This window comes from Nomia melanderi, chromosome 8, assembly GCF_051020985.1.
Source record: "Nomia melanderi isolate GNS246 chromosome 8, iyNomMela1, whole genome shotgun sequence".
Classification (NCBI taxonomy): domain Eukaryota; kingdom Metazoa; phylum Arthropoda; class Insecta; order Hymenoptera; family Halictidae; genus Nomia; species Nomia melanderi.
The window spans coordinates 1,825,719-1,842,045 of NC_135006.1; the positions used below are offsets into that span (position 1 = coordinate 1,825,719).

At 28.4% G+C, this 16,327-nt stretch overlaps 3 protein-coding genes across 6 annotated transcripts; 2 read left to right on the forward strand and 1 right to left on the reverse strand.

Annotated features, from left to right (window-relative positions):
• Window positions 1–74: 74 nt before the first annotated feature.
• LOC116426551 (uncharacterized) lies at window positions 75–8,871 on the forward strand. Of its 4 annotated transcripts, none has more exons than XM_031975645.2 (5): window positions 75–1,676; window positions 7,190–7,358; window positions 7,455–7,601; window positions 7,730–7,912; window positions 8,018–8,871. In XM_031975645.2, the coding sequence occupies exons 2-5, from the start codon at window positions 7,194–7,196 to the stop codon at window positions 8,582–8,584; spliced, it is 1,062 nt and encodes a 353-aa protein (XP_031831505.2). In that variant the 5' UTR covers window positions 75–1,676; window positions 7,190–7,193; the 3' UTR covers window positions 8,585–8,871. The 4 variants fall into 4 exon arrangements, with proteins under 4 accessions (XP_031831505.2, XP_031831504.2, XP_031831503.2 ...); XM_031975644.2 differs by lacking the exon at window positions 75–1,676 and adding an exon at window positions 5,641–5,841; XM_031975643.2 differs by lacking the exon at window positions 75–1,676 and adding an exon at window positions 6,393–6,780.
• On the reverse strand, window positions 2,215–6,247 carry eIF3j (eukaryotic translation initiation factor 3 subunit J). Its single transcript, XM_031975648.2, has 6 exons — window positions 6,080–6,247; window positions 5,905–5,987; window positions 5,230–5,349; window positions 4,772–4,910; window positions 2,814–2,990; window positions 2,215–2,484 (listed from the first exon to the last, which is right to left on the reverse strand). Exons 1-6 carry the CDS (start codon window positions 6,093–6,095, stop codon window positions 2,291–2,293), a joined length of 729 nt encoding a protein of 242 aa, XP_031831508.1. The 5' UTR covers window positions 6,096–6,247; the 3' UTR covers window positions 2,215–2,290.
• Window positions 8,872–9,311: 440 nt separating the features above from the next.
• On the forward strand, window positions 9,312–10,933 carry Prosalpha3 (proteasome alpha3 subunit). Its single transcript, XM_031975647.2, has 3 exons — window positions 9,312–9,479; window positions 10,053–10,680; window positions 10,759–10,933. The coding sequence occupies exons 1-3, from the start codon at window positions 9,477–9,479 to the stop codon at window positions 10,899–10,901; spliced, it is 774 nt and encodes a 257-aa protein (XP_031831507.1). The 5' UTR covers window positions 9,312–9,476; the 3' UTR covers window positions 10,902–10,933.
• The last annotated feature ends 5,394 nt before the right edge of the window (window positions 10,934–16,327 follow it).

Genomic DNA, 16,327 nt, shown 5'->3' on the forward strand with positions numbered 1-16,327 from the left:
CAGGAAATATTTAAACTTTAAAAAAGTCTGCTTTTCTATGTTAGTTTTCCAGATCAGTTGTTCAGAATGCTAGAAAATTTAGCTTCGAACTGTAATTGTAAAAAACAATGAATTATAGTTTCTTTAAAATGAACTGCACCTTTCTCCAATTTCAATTACATTTAGCTTTCACATGTAACAATACTAACAATTTACAAAAAGAATAGATTGAATTGATACATAAATAAATTCCATTTTTCTAAACAAATTAAAAATTTGTATTGAATAAATAGTGTAATACTAATAATCAATTATATATTTATGATTATTATATAGGACCCGCTCAATTTTAAATAATTGTATATCATAAGTTGAATTTAATCTCTTATAAACAGTATAACATAAATAGTGTCTAACTGTTTACCTATAATGGAATGTTTTATGTATCAACTTAATAATAATTCTTAAACAATTTATCAACTGAAAGATTTCGGTACAACTTTTCTTTCTAATCTTATTTAAATTAAAAGTATAATTTAATTTACTTGTCATTCTGAAAGATGAGAGAAATGAATATGTTACTAATTAAATGAAAATCATTTTAACATGTTATATTACCATAATCTAAAAACTAAATTTATTATTTCATCATTATTATCATTATTTTAATGAATAAGTTGTAAACAGAAATAGATTTATTGCAATCTTTGTTAACACTACTGCAACATATATATATTTATATATATCTTATTAGAAATTATTGCAATAAAACTAAAAAGCGAACTATTCTAATAAAAATTAATTTATTGTAATAGAAAGCAAATTTAACGATGTGGTAAATGAATATAATAAAAACATATATACAATGTTACTATAAAGAACAAGTTTATTAACAAGTAAAATTGATTAGAAAAGAAAAAGAGAACATAAAACAATATTGTTAACTTTATTACGATAAAGATACGAGAATCTTAGCTTTACTGTTGTAAGACAAGAAACTCGATGATACCGTTTAAGTGCAAAAACTTCGTCCATGTTTGGAAGAAAACTTTTTTTTTAACTAAATACATGTACTTAATTCCTTTCTCCATTTTCACTGTGCATCTCTTTCTCTCTCTCTCTTTCTCTCTCTCTCTTCTGTGAAAAATTCTATGTAACAAAATGCTTAATAAAGTACAATTAAATTACTTATAATCGCTTTCGATTATTACGCTTAATATTAATAGGTAAGGGTTTTTAAGAATTCCTATGACAAAGTACATTGTTTTTCATATTAGTATTATTTAAACATTAGCAAATATCCGCAAAACCATACGCGCGTATATGCAAATATAAAACTATAAGGAATCACCGTATATAGTTCCTCGTACCCAGACGATCGTTTACGCATGCGCAGGAAGTAGGTTTTCGAAAGATAGATCCTCCGACTACTGATTTACCACGGTGCCCAAAAAATCTCAGTAGTTTAGTTGTTCCGCGACGCTCGCGTTCGAATGATCGTTGCCAGTGTTCTTCTATTTGCACAATAACTCTATTTCTTTTTTCTTTTTTTTTACTTTGGAATTTTTCATTAGTACAATTCCTCATAACTGCAATATTTTATACGTTGACACAGTAAACGCGTTAGCTAGATTTATTCAAGTGACTTTTTCTTTTCAATTTTACTTCTTCAGGCTATTTGACACTTTGATCGACCGGTGAGTATTAAGAAAATTCTGCCATCCGTATTTAAAACGCATATAACACTTCGTGTTAGGATCCTTTTACATCTGTCAGATGATACGATAATCTTTGCTATATATATACACCTGATCCTCGATTTACGCGGCACTTTTTTACGCGAGTCCTTTTTTCTACGCCGAATAAAATGTACTTTCGTTTCCTGAAATGTCATTATTATTGTTTCCTTTGTTTGGCTATGTGAATTAAATATGTATATTTAAAACTTATACCAGCTTTTTCTTCCAATATTTTGTTTTCTCTTGTACCGGCAGACTCTATTTACGCGATTCTCATTCGTGTAAAACGAATCCATGTAAAACGGATTTTCGCATAAATCGAGGGTCAGGTGTATATGCGTGTGTATATATAATATCTGTATGTATACAATAAGAAATTGTAACGGAAAATATTTCAAAATCGCAACCTTGAACCAACAATGAGTTATACAAATGAAATTAGGAGCTCGTATATGTATACAGCGAGAGAATAAAGGATATAAAATCTGCAAAAATGTTAATAACCATCTGCGTGTATTTAGGCGACTAGAAAAGGGGATAAAGGATAATAAGAGTACGGGGTGAAAAGGTCGCTACATGAAATCGTCAAAGTCATCGTAACGGTAGTCGCTGTATTCGCTCAAAAGAGTATTTTCACCCTCGATTTTTAATTTCGCTTTGCCTTTGCCCTTGTTCTTCTTCGCCTTATCGCCCTTCTCAACCTTCACTTTTTCAATCAACAGATTGTCAATCATTGTTTTCGCCTTCTTCAAGTTTGTCGCAGACACTGTAAATAACGTTCAGAAATTTGTTATATAATATGTGTATAAAACATATGTGTTAGATTATTATAATATTTCGTTATCAAGTTCAAAAATTAATTAAATCTATTTCAGAAAAATAATAGTTTTGAATATTTACTGTTCGTGTTGGTCGATAGTAATAACATAAAAAATACACAAGTATTGGATGCAATTAAAGTGAAAAACATTACCTCACCAGTGCTTAGAATATGATTAGAAAATTGTTTTATTTGGATATGAGTTATTCTTGAGACATAACTTTGTAATTCGTTAGTGTGTTACCTATGTTAAAAAAGAGAATAAATGTACTCACAATTGAGAGCAATTGTTTTCATAAGTTCTTCTGCAAATGGAGGGAATTCAGTATGCTTAGCAAAATGATTTATTTTTTGCGCAAGTACTCTTCCATACTGTTCGAATTCTTCTTCTGTGTCGGGCACAGCAGTGTCCAGACTCAATCCAGATTCATCGCCTCCTACACCGCCCACACCTTTAAGGAAAACAATATAACGATTAGAGTTGCGAGACAAACTATAATTGAAAATGAATCGATTACATTAATCGTTTCTTTCGTAAAGTTTTTAAATTTTAACAATAATGTTTAACAATGTTATCTTTACATTTATATACATTATATTATACGAATTTACGTTACCGAAATACTGCTGGGAATAAAAAATTTTGATTTCGACATCTATTCACAGAATATTATAGATATATAATTACTAAGAATTCTATGGCCGACATAATATGTTAAAATAAAGCACGAAGTTTTCTCATTAAAATTAAATATTCATCAGGAACGGTACGGGAGAACAATGTTGATAAATAAGACACGTCTGATTTGCTTTTTTATAATAGAGGAATGTTTATTTTTTTTTTGCACAGTAACAATTTTATACTTTATTTAAAGACTGCATTACCTCAATTAAATACATTATGTCTCTAGTACGGTTCCTGACACCGAATCAATTGTTTCAATGAGTTATAATTTGGAAACATTGTAAATTTAAGTATACATTAAAGCAATTATACTACAATGGTGACTGCATTCTCAAATGAAATACACGTAATATTATATTCTAAAAATATAATATTAGAGAATTTAAATATTTCCAAAGATTTGTGTGAATTCTTATAGTAATATATTTTAAAAATATGCAGAATATTTGAGCGTATAAAGACTATTTATAAATTCATAGAATTCTTATAACTATATTTTAAATTTACATAAAAAAATACTTTATACTGCGTTCTTTAAAGCAAAATGAATTGTTACAAATTTAATGCTGATTATAGTTATTAATTTCTTTGATTAGCATGTATACTTAAAACGTATAAAATAATTATTACGATTCTTACACCAATAATACTCAATATTTATCGATATACTCTATATTAGTTTATGAAAGACAAAGCGTAAAATTACTAAGCCATTAAGAACTCGTTTTGTTTTTTAGAAAATAAATATTGGATCAACCCTTTGCAGTCCAATTATGAGTCCATCGATTAATAAATAATTCTTTAAAGTGTATAAACATTTCATTAAGATACAATTACAGATCAATGACCATTATCTATATATAAAGCTTTTAATAATCATCAAATTAAAAATATTTTATGTTTTAGTGATTGAAAGTGATTTACGACTTCGTTAAGTCTAATAAAAAATGATAGTACAAGATTCAATAAAAGATTCAGTGATTGCAATTTCTTTGAGAATTATTTCAAAGTTATGAAATACATTATGCGATATTTAAATATAAAATTCAAATTAAAATGTAACAATCTTTGAGTAAAATAAATAATAATAGTAATAATATTAATATTAACGATAATAATAATAATAATAAACCTATACATAAATTTGTATTATAACCGTATTTTACAGGTTTTATTATATGACTTTCCATCGTTATAGTTTAACAACTTGTCAATTTTTGCAAAATTACGGTACCGTTACTCATTAATCCTGTAAAATCAGTCAAGCAGATCAAATTTCCAAGAAAAAATCAAATTAATACATGCTTCTGAATATTTCCGAAAGAAAATTAATTTCAATATGTAAATAGAAATAGTAGTATCTTTTCGTTTTATCAATATCATATTAGTAATTATATTAGTTTATGAGTAATCGAAAATCGATACTGATAATATTACTTAAATAAAAGTGGGAGCGCAAAGAGTTAATACGTAAACGTTTCTAGCGCAATCATTTTCTGTCGGTTCTGTGCGGCTTGCGGTGAGAAAAATCAACAAGGTTGGACAAACCAAATGTCTCCATGGCAAGACGTAGATCGGCTTCCTCTTGCAGCCTTTGACGTCTCAATTGTTCGGCTCTCTTTTCTTCTGGTGTTAATTCTTCTTCTTTTTCTTTTGCTTTCCTTTCCGCCTCTTTTCTTGCTCTCTTCTACAATAACAAGGCACAGAGAACGTTAAAATGTTTTAATACTGTAATTATTTATCGGAAATCATTTGCTCCATTGAAAATGTAAGTCGATTTACGAAAACGAATCTTGAGAACAGAAATGAGAACATAAATTGTTTTACAAGTACAAAAATGAATTCACCGAATAAGTTTCCAAGTTACTATATGCTATATACATGTATAAAAGTTCTGAACAAGTAATAAAAGCTAATATTATGTTGTGCACATATATACATATACAAAATGTTGAATGTCATTAACAAATAGAAATGGTGTAGATTAAATTACATATTATTAATACCTCACGTTCTTCGATCCTTTCTGCCAAAGCTTTCTTTGGCTTTGGTTTGGCCACTTTTGGCACTTCTGCTGCAGGTTTCTCTATATCTTTCTTTTCTTCCTCAACATCTTCCCAACTATCCTGTTGAATGATTTTTCATTTACAGAATTAATATACAAACTTGGAATATGTTAAATTATAATTTTGTTATCTTAAATTTATTATATCATTAAGTATTTCTACCAATATTTAAGTTTATAGTTTCTAAAAATTAGAATTTGTAAGATATATCTTATACATATTTTAATCGAACTATCACAAATATTATTTAAGTTCAAATATAAATGTCATCGTCCCTTTAATTAATACGTAAGTGCTTCTTTAACTTAAAATTTATTTCAAAATTAATTCGAGGTGATTAATTTTGTATATAGATCATTCAACAATTGTTTATTTAAGTGTAAACATGAATCATGATGTTAATTTCAATTATTTTTCTATAATTTTCATCCGAATTTTAGATTTGATTTCATTCGTGGCAAACTTCAAGTCTGTTCGCCAATCAACTACCCTGCTATTAGTCTCGTGTTGATCCACGCAATGCAAGGTTAACCATACTTATAAACCATTAGTGTGAGTATGAAAATTTGGAAAACAGGTTGATTAAACTATTATAAAAAGTCATTCAAATAAAACCTTAACTTCTTCCTCTTCATCTTCGCCCTCCCACTTGTTGGTTCTGATTGCGAGGTCGAATTTCGCTTCAGAGTTATCGACATCTGTAACGTTGAAGGTTAAAATCATTTCGTCGTCTTGAACTGAAGTATAGTCATGTACTGTAGAAGACGTTCGTATATTGATTATTTCATACCCCAATCGACGTCCATGGTGAATCTTGGATTATTTGCGGACGATTTCGTTCGTAAATGAAACAAAATCTTTTTGAGCTAACGTGGTCGAACAGATCACGACTGGAATCGAGCGGGCCATACTGCGCGAGGAAGCGTGTGCCTTTCTTGCAAGATAGTGGTGGTGCAACTCAAATTATATGTTTCAAAGATTGGATACCCTATATATGAAAACAATATCATAGATGACGTCTACGTAAAATGAATAATTGTCAATTGGAAACATTAGTAAAACAGAAAATAAATATTTGGGAAAATTAGAACAACAACTAAATCACTTTTTCTATGTTAATAAATTTTACGCAATAAATAGTCCATTTTTAAAAAAATAAAATTTACGTTCCGTTGTTCAATATATTTTTACTTCTTTTATTATAATTCTATATCTAACGAGTTATAAACTTATTAAAATTATAAATTGAAACTATCCATTAAAACGTTTATCACATTGCAATAGTAATATGTGTGGTACCTACCCTAATTGAGTATAGCAGAGCGTATGGTAAATGTTGATGCGGCATTACATTTCACTTTATTGCGAAATCAAAGCTGTTAAAAATAAGAAATAATTAATAAAAATTATTACATGATTCTAAATTTGTTACATGTACTGTTTACTATAAGAAGTACATTTAATATTATTAGAAATGTCTAACAACGATGGGTAATTATACATATATAATGATTTCTAAATCGTGTACGAATATTTTCTTAATCTACATTTGTCCCTCTGTCGATTTAACATTTTTTTTTAGTAAAAGATAATGTTATTTTGTTATTTTTCATGATTCTTCTGAAGTAGAATTTGTGTGAATGTATATGACTGACAGTATAAAGTCAACGCGAGATAATAAAGAAAGGATGAAGTAAAAATATTAACGAAATTTGTATTAATTCTAAATTTTACCATTGTATCAGTTGAACACAGAAAAAACTCATGAAGTTATAAAAATGAGGAACAAATGAGGGTAAAAAAATATTGAAATTTTACTTTACTGTTTTAATTTAATTTTTAAATACAAACATACATTTAATTAGATGTTTAATTTTTATATTTTTATTTTTATTTTCAGAAAAATGTCTTTCTTTGGACCTTACACTATTTGTCCGTTTGATAAATATCATAGAATTATTGATGGTAGACTTCAAAAACATATATTTAAATGCAGCAAAAATTATCCAAATCAGAGAGCTACATGTCCTTTCAATGCGAACCATAGATTAAAACCAGAAGAGTATGAGGTATATTCTTTTTAGAATATGCATATTGTTATACTGGTGATATATGATAAATAATTGGTATGGTAAATTTTTAATGCTAATCTGTTATTGCTATAGCATCACCTATCAGTATGTCCTACAAATGGAAATGTGATATGCTACCAGATGTCATTAGAATCAGAAAAAGAAATCGGAACAGTATCTTTACAATCTGCATGCAGTATGGAAACTAATGTTTGTTATGGCGAAGATTGGTCTGGAGATGTAATTAAAAAATTATTCTAACATTTTTTTATTTTTATACAAAATATATGTATATGAGGTTTTATTAATGTTACTATGAAGTCTGATAAAAGGATGTAATATTTTCAATAATTAATTACATTTTTCAGAATAATGTAACGTATGATCCACTAACAGCTTCAGAAACTAAAAATGTATTTAGACCAGTAATAGGATTATCAAAGGCAAAGAAGAAACAATACAAAAATTATGAAAGGGAGAGGATAGCTAAGATTGAAAAACACAACACCAATGGTAGCATAGACAGTAAAAGTTTTATAAAGAAAGAATCAGTAAGTGTATTTAAATATTTTATTCTATTTTCACTCATTATTTATTTATAATTTTTTAAATTGTTCCAAATGTTGTATTGGTATATATATTTTTTATTATAATAGGAATCAGAATCACCACTACGAGTACCTAAAAATGCTTCTAAAGCAATGTATTTTAGAGATGAAAGCACTGATGATAAAATTTCCTTTGAAGATTTAATTTCTAAATTAAAGGAAACCAAGGTAGAGGATGACAGTAATATCAAACCAGAGAAATATGTATCCACAGCAAATAATACTTCTTTGCGAAGAGATTCTACAGGAAATACTACAAATAATAATATTACCAACAATGATGTTAAAATTGCAGAAAAACAAAAAGTCAAAAAAGAAATAAAAGAAATAAAAGAAACAAAAGAAACGAACAAAGAAACGAACAAAGAAACAAAAGCCAACATTAGTCTTTATGAATACTTGTATAACAAAAGAATCATACAAGTAAATCCAAAAATGTCAGCTACCTTTAGGGAAGCAAAGAAAATTAGCACTGGCCGAGGTTTTAATATTGTTTATCAACAAATAAAATCTGAAGTTTCACAAAACCAAGGACAAGATACAACTTTGGAACACTACAATAATGTTTTTGGCTATGACGATGATAAAAATGACAATAATGATATCGTTTTATAAGAAAGACAAAATTGTTCAAAGGTTCTCAAATTTAGTTAATATAGAATATACATAAAGAATAATATTTAAGAAATTTAACTGTTTAAGTTTTAAACAAGTTACTCATAATACCCATAATATTGCTTAGTTAGTTACTGATAATATTACTCAAATACTTACAATAACATAAGTACTTGTCACCTAAAAGGTATTAATTATGTGACTATACGAATGTAGATGATTATTTTATATAATATGTTTGTATTGAATATATTGTTATAAATAAAATAATGGTTACAAAGTTAGAATTATCTTTGTATTTACTTATCTTCTATAGAAACAATTCTACTGAAGAATTTTTAGGAAAAAATTAAGTAACAATATCTGCAAATAAATCGTTCAATTACTAAATTTCAACACTAAAACGACCAAACTTGTCAAAGTGATAGATTAAAAATTTCTTATTTTAAATTACAATAATTATTACGACAAGTTCATTAGAGTTTATGTTGACATTTGTTAAAATGAAAGAATAAATACCGTCAATTTTTTTTTTTTATTAAGCACTCTTACTTCGAAGTTTTGTATATGCGACATTTGAATATATCAATATCCGTCAATTTGACATATGAGGTAGAAATAGATATACTTTTAATCTCGGTTAAAATTGAATTAAGTAAATGTACAAATACCAATTTTAAAATGCCCGCCATTACTCATTTGGTTTCATTCACCTCGATAGATGGTTCTGTACTGTGCTAGCGAAACTATATTATATACATAAGTGTCCAATATTCTGAAGGCAACTGATCTTAACCTATAGTTAACTGAGGCAGCGGTTTTAACCTACAGTGTCAAGTTTTCATTTTCATATATTCTAGTGCTGTAATTGTAATAACAAAAAGTTTATATAATGGTAAATACCAAGTAAATTTATTTAAAATTAATAATATAATTATCATTCGTAATATTGTCTTTTGTTTTATTAACTTTTGTATAAAACTTTCCTGAATAGGTTGTATAAACTGCACTGTCATTGGATAAGAATAAGTTTTTTTAAATAACAATGTTAAAGTAATATTAATTGATACTTGTTTTCGATTGTATTCTATGATTATTTAGCCCTTTTTATAAATTAATGTTTTTATTCATATTTCTGATTATACTAAGTTATGTCTTTATTATGAATTTAGTTTGTATACATTTATTGTTATAATCTTTAACAAATTTGTTTTCCTTTCCGCCGAAATCGTTTACCTATTTAAGTACTCATTAATTTCAATTAATTCTGTTAATACTCCATATAGGTTAGGATTGTACAGTCTGTTAGATAATGCTGTATCATTTTAGGATTATTTACACATTTCAAAATAACTTTAAATCACATGTGATTTTATTACGAAATGCTATTATATTAATAATAATCATTATTATTGTGTTCTTTGCGTTAGTATTTCTATAGTTTTAATTTAAAATATTTTACTTTTAGGCACGAAGATATGATACACGTACAACGATTTTTTCACCAGAGGGTCGCTTATACCAAGTTGAATATGCAATGGAAGCTATAAGTCATGCGGGTACTTGCCTTGGTATTTTAGCAAATGATGGAATTCTACTTGCAGCTGAAAGGCGCAACACAAATAAACTTCTAGATGAAATTTTTTACTCTGAAAAAATTTATAAGCTGAATGATGATGTTGTTTGTTCTGTTGCTGGTATTACTTCAGATGCAAATGTATTAACAAATGAACTACGCCTTATTGCACAACGTTATCTTCTACAATATGGAGAACCAATTCCATGCGAACAACTTGTTTCTTGGCTTTGTGATGTAAAACAAGCATATACACAGTATGGTGGAAAAAGACCTTTTGGAGTTTCAATTTTGTATATGGGATGGGATAAACATTATGGGTATCAGTTATATCAGTCAGATCCAAGTGGAAATTATGGAGGGTGGAAAGCAACTTGTATTGGAAACAATGCAGCTGCAGCAGTATCATCATTGAAACAGGAGTATAAAGATGGTGAAACAACATTAAAGGATGCCATGGCATTAGCTATAAAAGTACTTTCAAAAACTTTAGATATGAATAAATTGTCAGCTGACAAAGGTAAATTTAACTTTTTTTTTTTTGTATATATTGCCTGTAATAAATATATTTTCATTCTTTACATTTTTTTCATTGCAGTGGAAATGGCCACCTTAACCAGAGAAAACGGTAAAACCAAAACAAGAATTCTTCCTGCAAGTGAAATTGATGCTCTAATTGCAGAATATGATCGTTTAGAAGCACTAGCTGAACAGGCTAAGAAAGAAAAACAAAAATTATAAAAAAAAAATATATGCCTTGTATTATTTTCTTATGCATTTCTGTTTAAAAAATATCCTTAATCAATATGGATTTAATCACTTAGCAAATAATCTTTATACACAATATGAGTTTGATACCTTTCTGTCTAAAAGGAAAACAGTAAAAGGCAAATGAAAGGATATATTTAAATAGTAATAATAAAAAACTGAAAATTTTCTACATCCCATTGATTATATCTTCTTTTGATCTTATGGAGTTTACATTCATATTAAATTTAAATAATTGTTAAATTATTACTTAAATGTTTCAATTAATAAGTCATGTTTTAATTTATTTCTAAAGATACAGAGTTATTAATAGTTTTCACATTATATTAAAGTAAGCCGATTCGAATGTATTTTTATTTAGTATTGTAATACATTCGTATAATTAAAAATATAGTTTTACTTTTTAGTTTTTTGCATCTAGAATATAAAAAGAATAAAACATCCATTATTAAGTGTTGTTTAATTACGTGGTTTTTGTTGAAAGAAACTTAATTTTTTTCTATAGATCATAACAAGTTTCCAAATCTAATATCATTAGGATTAGAACGAAATTTTAGGTTAACTATTTTTTTATTTTATGGTAGCTTTGTTTGTATAAATATGTATATATACTTGAAACAAAGCTTTTAAACGCAATCTATGGAGATCAATATTAAGAATGGAAATAATTATTGTCTCTAACCTTCATATCGTTTACATCAACGTCATACCAGTTAACCTATTACTGAATTCATCCATTAAAAGAAGTATAATAAATAAATTAAGATTTTCAAAAAGATACATTTCCTTAAACATATTATTACACATATTTTAGATATACGCAAATTTAAAACTAAACAAAAAATTGTATAAAAAAAACATTTCATTATAAGATTTACGAGTAAATTACGGAAGTCTCAATGTTCTTCAAAAGTCTTTTTATTATTATATGTAGTATTACATACTTACTTTATATACATACAATTTGTATTAAATAATTAATTTTAATTTTAATTAGTTCTAAAGAATAATCTACAATGTTAAATCATATCACTCTAGATCTATACTAACAGAATTATAATCTTTTTTTGCTTTCAAAATAAAAGTTACAAGTAAATGTATTTTCAACATTAAAAATGTAATATACGATATCTTTACTCTAACTTAATAAAGCAAGAGAAAATTTTTAGTATTTTTCATACCTTAAGCATCTCTCCTTAAATACATAAAACACTAAAAAGTGTTAGTCGTCATTACAACATAAAAATTCCATTTTACAATTGAAAAGTATTACCAATTAATTAACATCATATATGTATATATATAAGTTGCTATTAAAAGGATAAACAAGAAACGTCGTTTAGATGGTATCGAGGAGAAGCACGTTGGTCCATAAAAAAGGTTTAATATGATAGCGAGAATTATAAAAAAAATGTTAAAATAAAATACAGGTTAAAGGTTTGCTATTATATGTGCACGATTAGTGTCGAAAATGTTTAAAAAAAAAAAGTAGAAAAAAGTTGGTCCATAGTATAAAGGTTTAACCCTTAGCACTCCACATAGTTTTGTGATATGCAGCAACTCCTACCAATTTTGATAGTAGTTCTACTGAGAATTAACAATGTTACAACATTTCTTAGACCTTTAATTCCCTTCTTAGTACAAACTTTGTATATTTGGAAGATCTAATAATCTTAAGGTAGTAGTTTTCTTAAAATTCATTGAAATATTTAATATTAGAACTGGTGCAATATTCGAGCCTACAGAATTCAAAGGGTTAATATATGACAGCGAGAATTATAAAAGAAATGTTAAAATAAAATACAATTCAACGGTTTGCCATTATATGTGCTTGATTAGTGTCGAAAATGTTTTAAAAAAAAGTAGAAAAAAAAGTTATGTGTCGAGTCATATTGACCAAGCTGCCGATGCGGTCCCACTCCGGGGCGCGATCCCACTACTGCCCGCCACAGAGACTTTTGGCTGCTGGGTTTCCCCTCTGGCCCGGTTCGCCTCTCCTTAGCCAACCTGGCCACCCTCGATTCCTCGAGGGTGCCCATATTGATGGCGAGCTTAGTGCGGACGCCCCGTCGACGTGAATCCCGTACCAACAGGGACCCTCGACCTCAGACCCTCCGACATAACTAGCCTCCGAGTAGCCGGATTACAGGAGCCGCCACACTCCCAGCTGACAGTACTTGTTACTATTCATCTATTTCACTTACAAACTGCGACACAATTCACTCTACTAATAATATTGCATAAGCATAACTTAGAGCCTAGATAATGTTAGAAACAATAATTACGAATTACATATCTTCTCAAGCTATGTAATTACGACTTAAATGTAATAATGGAGAACGGTACAAATATGGCGCATGCTCTAATGTGTAGTACTGGTGTGTCGATAATGTAGAGCATTGACTGGTAATCAGGTTGATAATGTAGATTGTATTTACTGTTAGTAAAGTAGTTACCTGAAATAGCATAGTAGAAACGATTAATGGCGTTCTCTATAATTTCTATACGTTTTACTCTAATTCTCTGAGAATTTTCGATATCTTCAATAATCTAATAATGCTTAATCGAAATGCTATTAACTGGTTGAATGACATGGGGGTTCCCGGTGACCTCAACCAAATCGAATTACTATAATTCGTTCGATTAAACGACGATTATTTGAAAATTTTTCTATATTATACGTAATACCACTTAATAGACTAACATTAAACGTTTCGTATCTGCAATAATAACAACGTAATTCAATTACATAAATTGATATTACATTATTTTCATTTTATATATTTGTCTCGGCAAAATCGTGCGGCACTCGACGTGTTAAGATGACGGGTTTCAGTTTTCTTATTTCACAATTATTGATGTATTAAACGTATCAAATATCAGAAATGATTTTAAAAGTAAATGGTTTTACTTGTATACTATAATAAGTACACGAAGAAACTGAAAAAGAAACGTATCGTTACAATTTTTATAAGGATTATATATTAATTATGTTAAACGCTCGGTAGTTCTAATGTTAAAGCTTCAATGACGTTCGTTTTGAACTTTAACGATTATTTAATAGTAAAGAAGCAATAGAAATATTACAATTTTTTAAGTTCGTTAATGTCAAATATAATAATAGTAAAATACATATACTAAATGAAATTTAACTTTTAAATGTTTTTAACAGTAATATGTATGGAAAGAGAAACACTGGTGTTATTTTTATTCGTTTGAATAAATGCATACATAAGTATATATGTGTAGATCAAGTATGGCGTGAGAACGCAACGAACTTCTCACAAGATTTCATTTAAATTAATCGCAATCACAACAACAATATGTACTTCATGGAATTATAACGGACGAGAAACTGGTTAAGGTAAGGAGAAGAAAAGATCAATGGTTTCGAGTTTAACTGGATCTTCTTCCCGGAGAACCGCTTTCAACGACTCGAATAGTAAACGAAGAAGACAGAGAAACAAGATGATGGGTTTTGATATCTGTTGCATTAACCAGTTGAAACATAAAGGTTTGATGATTGATAATTCCTGCTGTGTATGAGCAATAAATGCAATAAATAAATAATATTTCCAAGATGGCATTAACAAATTAACCGAGAAATGAAGAAAGCTCATACACAATGATGATCAATACATTGGCGATTTAAAAAAGACGTATATATTTATTTTTCACACTGGAAGCTAGCACGAAAAAACATTACTTATAAACTAACCTAATATTATTAACGCCAGAACTACCGCACCCGTTGATATGACAGATTTCAGTTTTTTTATCTCTTAATTGTTGATATTTCTTCATTTTCCTTATTTCTCAATGATCGATATCTTGGAAGTGTGAAATATCCGAAATGATTGTAAAAGTAAATAGTTTCACTTGAATCCTATAATGAAGGGTAAATCGGAGAGAAATGGCCCAATATTTTTAAAACTACCGTTATATCATAAATGTCATTAATACTTAACAAAAAGTAAATATATTTGTGAAAGCACTTGAATACATATAAAAAGAATAGTTAACACGTTGACTGCCGCGGTGGTCATCGGTAATCGGAGCATCAAAATTGCTTAAATACAATTACAATAAGAAAACTGATATCGAATAAAAATATTTAGTAACACAAACAGCCAGATGATAGTGTGACACGTGTACTGAGATACCAAGTCATTAATAATTATTTCTAATACCATTTGCCTTTGCTATGAAAGAATATGTATTGTTACACAAAACGTTCGGAATTCTCGTGGCAGTCAACGTGTTAAACAAGCTTCCAAAATTCAATATATTAGTAAAAACAATTGAAAATACAGATATTTGAGAATGTAAATACGGTCGGGCCATCTCACCCGGAATTAACCTACACGAAGAAACCGAAAAAAATCTATTGCTACAATTTTTATAAGAATCACATATTAATCATATAAAACGCTCGTCAGTTCTAGTTACTTAACACATTACTCTTGGTTGCCGTTGACGTGAATTCACGTCTTTCAAAATATCGTATTTTTCTGCTCTTTCTCATTCGCAATTTCTTTAATCCTTTGTCCTATAACATCGTGTCAGACTTGTGATGAAAATTTTAAACTAAATTCGACAAATCAAAATATTATTCATTGTTTTCGATTACGAATGAAATTTATTCTTCCAATAAATGATTAACAGTGAAGTCATTTTGTCAAGCACAGCTGTGAAAGAAATCGTAGGGCAAGGTTTAACGTAAAGGTTCTTCACCTCAAACAACAGACCGTTACAAGACCAAAATTTCAAAACAAATTCTCGAATTTTTGTCTCCGTTTCAATGTCAGAAACTTGTGACGATTAGCCTAAAATTTCCTTCTTCCTCACCAAAGAGTATTAGAAAAATTTTCTGATTGCGAATACACTAATCCCTTGTTCTGCAATATCGTATCAGGCTCATAGTGAAGTTTTCAAATAGAACTTAATAAACTTAAATATTATTCTATTTGTTTGAATGCAAATTACATACAATTCTTCTGTTATCAATGATTATACCTTATAGCAAACGTTGACATAAAATAAGACTAGGATTTTTTTTATTTTCAATAAACAAAGTAGTTAAATCGATCACAGTTCAGAAAGAAATCACAAGGCAAGGGGTTAACTTCTTTCGGACGAATATTCTTTAAAGTACACAAAACTATCAGTAGACGAAGCCAAGTTAAATATCGGATGCTTAAATAATAGAGGAAAAGGAAACTATATACTCTATTGCTATTCAGTGATTAAGTACTATTAATGTTAATCTTTAATCACGCAAAATTGAGCTGTCAATGTGATATACTATTATCGTTGATATTTAAAAGCGTTAACACGTTCGCTACCAGCGTTTATTTCGGCAAGGACCTCCTCAATTGTAGTATTTTATTCAATCCAAT

What these genes read in the sequence shown, in the direction of transcription:
- eIF3j (XM_031975648.2), bottom strand. An exon ending in AAAGGATCGAAGAACGTGAG is followed by an intron (nt 4,911 to 5,229) that starts GTATTAATAATA and finishes TTGTTATTGTAG; the next exon opens with AAGAGAGCAAGAAAAGAGGC. An exon ending in GAAAACAATTGCTCTCAATT is followed by an intron (nt 2,485 to 2,813) that starts GTGAGTACATTT and finishes CGTTATTTACAG; the next exon opens with TGTCTGCGACAAACTTGAAG.
- LOC116426551 (XM_031975643.2), top strand. An exon ending in TAAAACCAGAAGAGTATGAG is followed by an intron (nt 7,359 to 7,454) that starts GTATATTCTTTT and finishes TTATTGCTATAG; the next exon opens with CATCACCTATCAGTATGTCC. An exon ending in GCGAAGATTGGTCTGGAGAT is followed by an intron (nt 7,602 to 7,729) that starts GTAATTAAAAAA and finishes TACATTTTTCAG; the next exon opens with AATAATGTAACGTATGATCC.
- Prosalpha3 (XM_031975647.2), top strand. An exon ending in TAAATTGTCAGCTGACAAAG is followed by an intron (nt 10,681 to 10,758) that starts GTAAATTTAACT and finishes TTTTCATTGCAG; the next exon opens with TGGAAATGGCCACCTTAACC.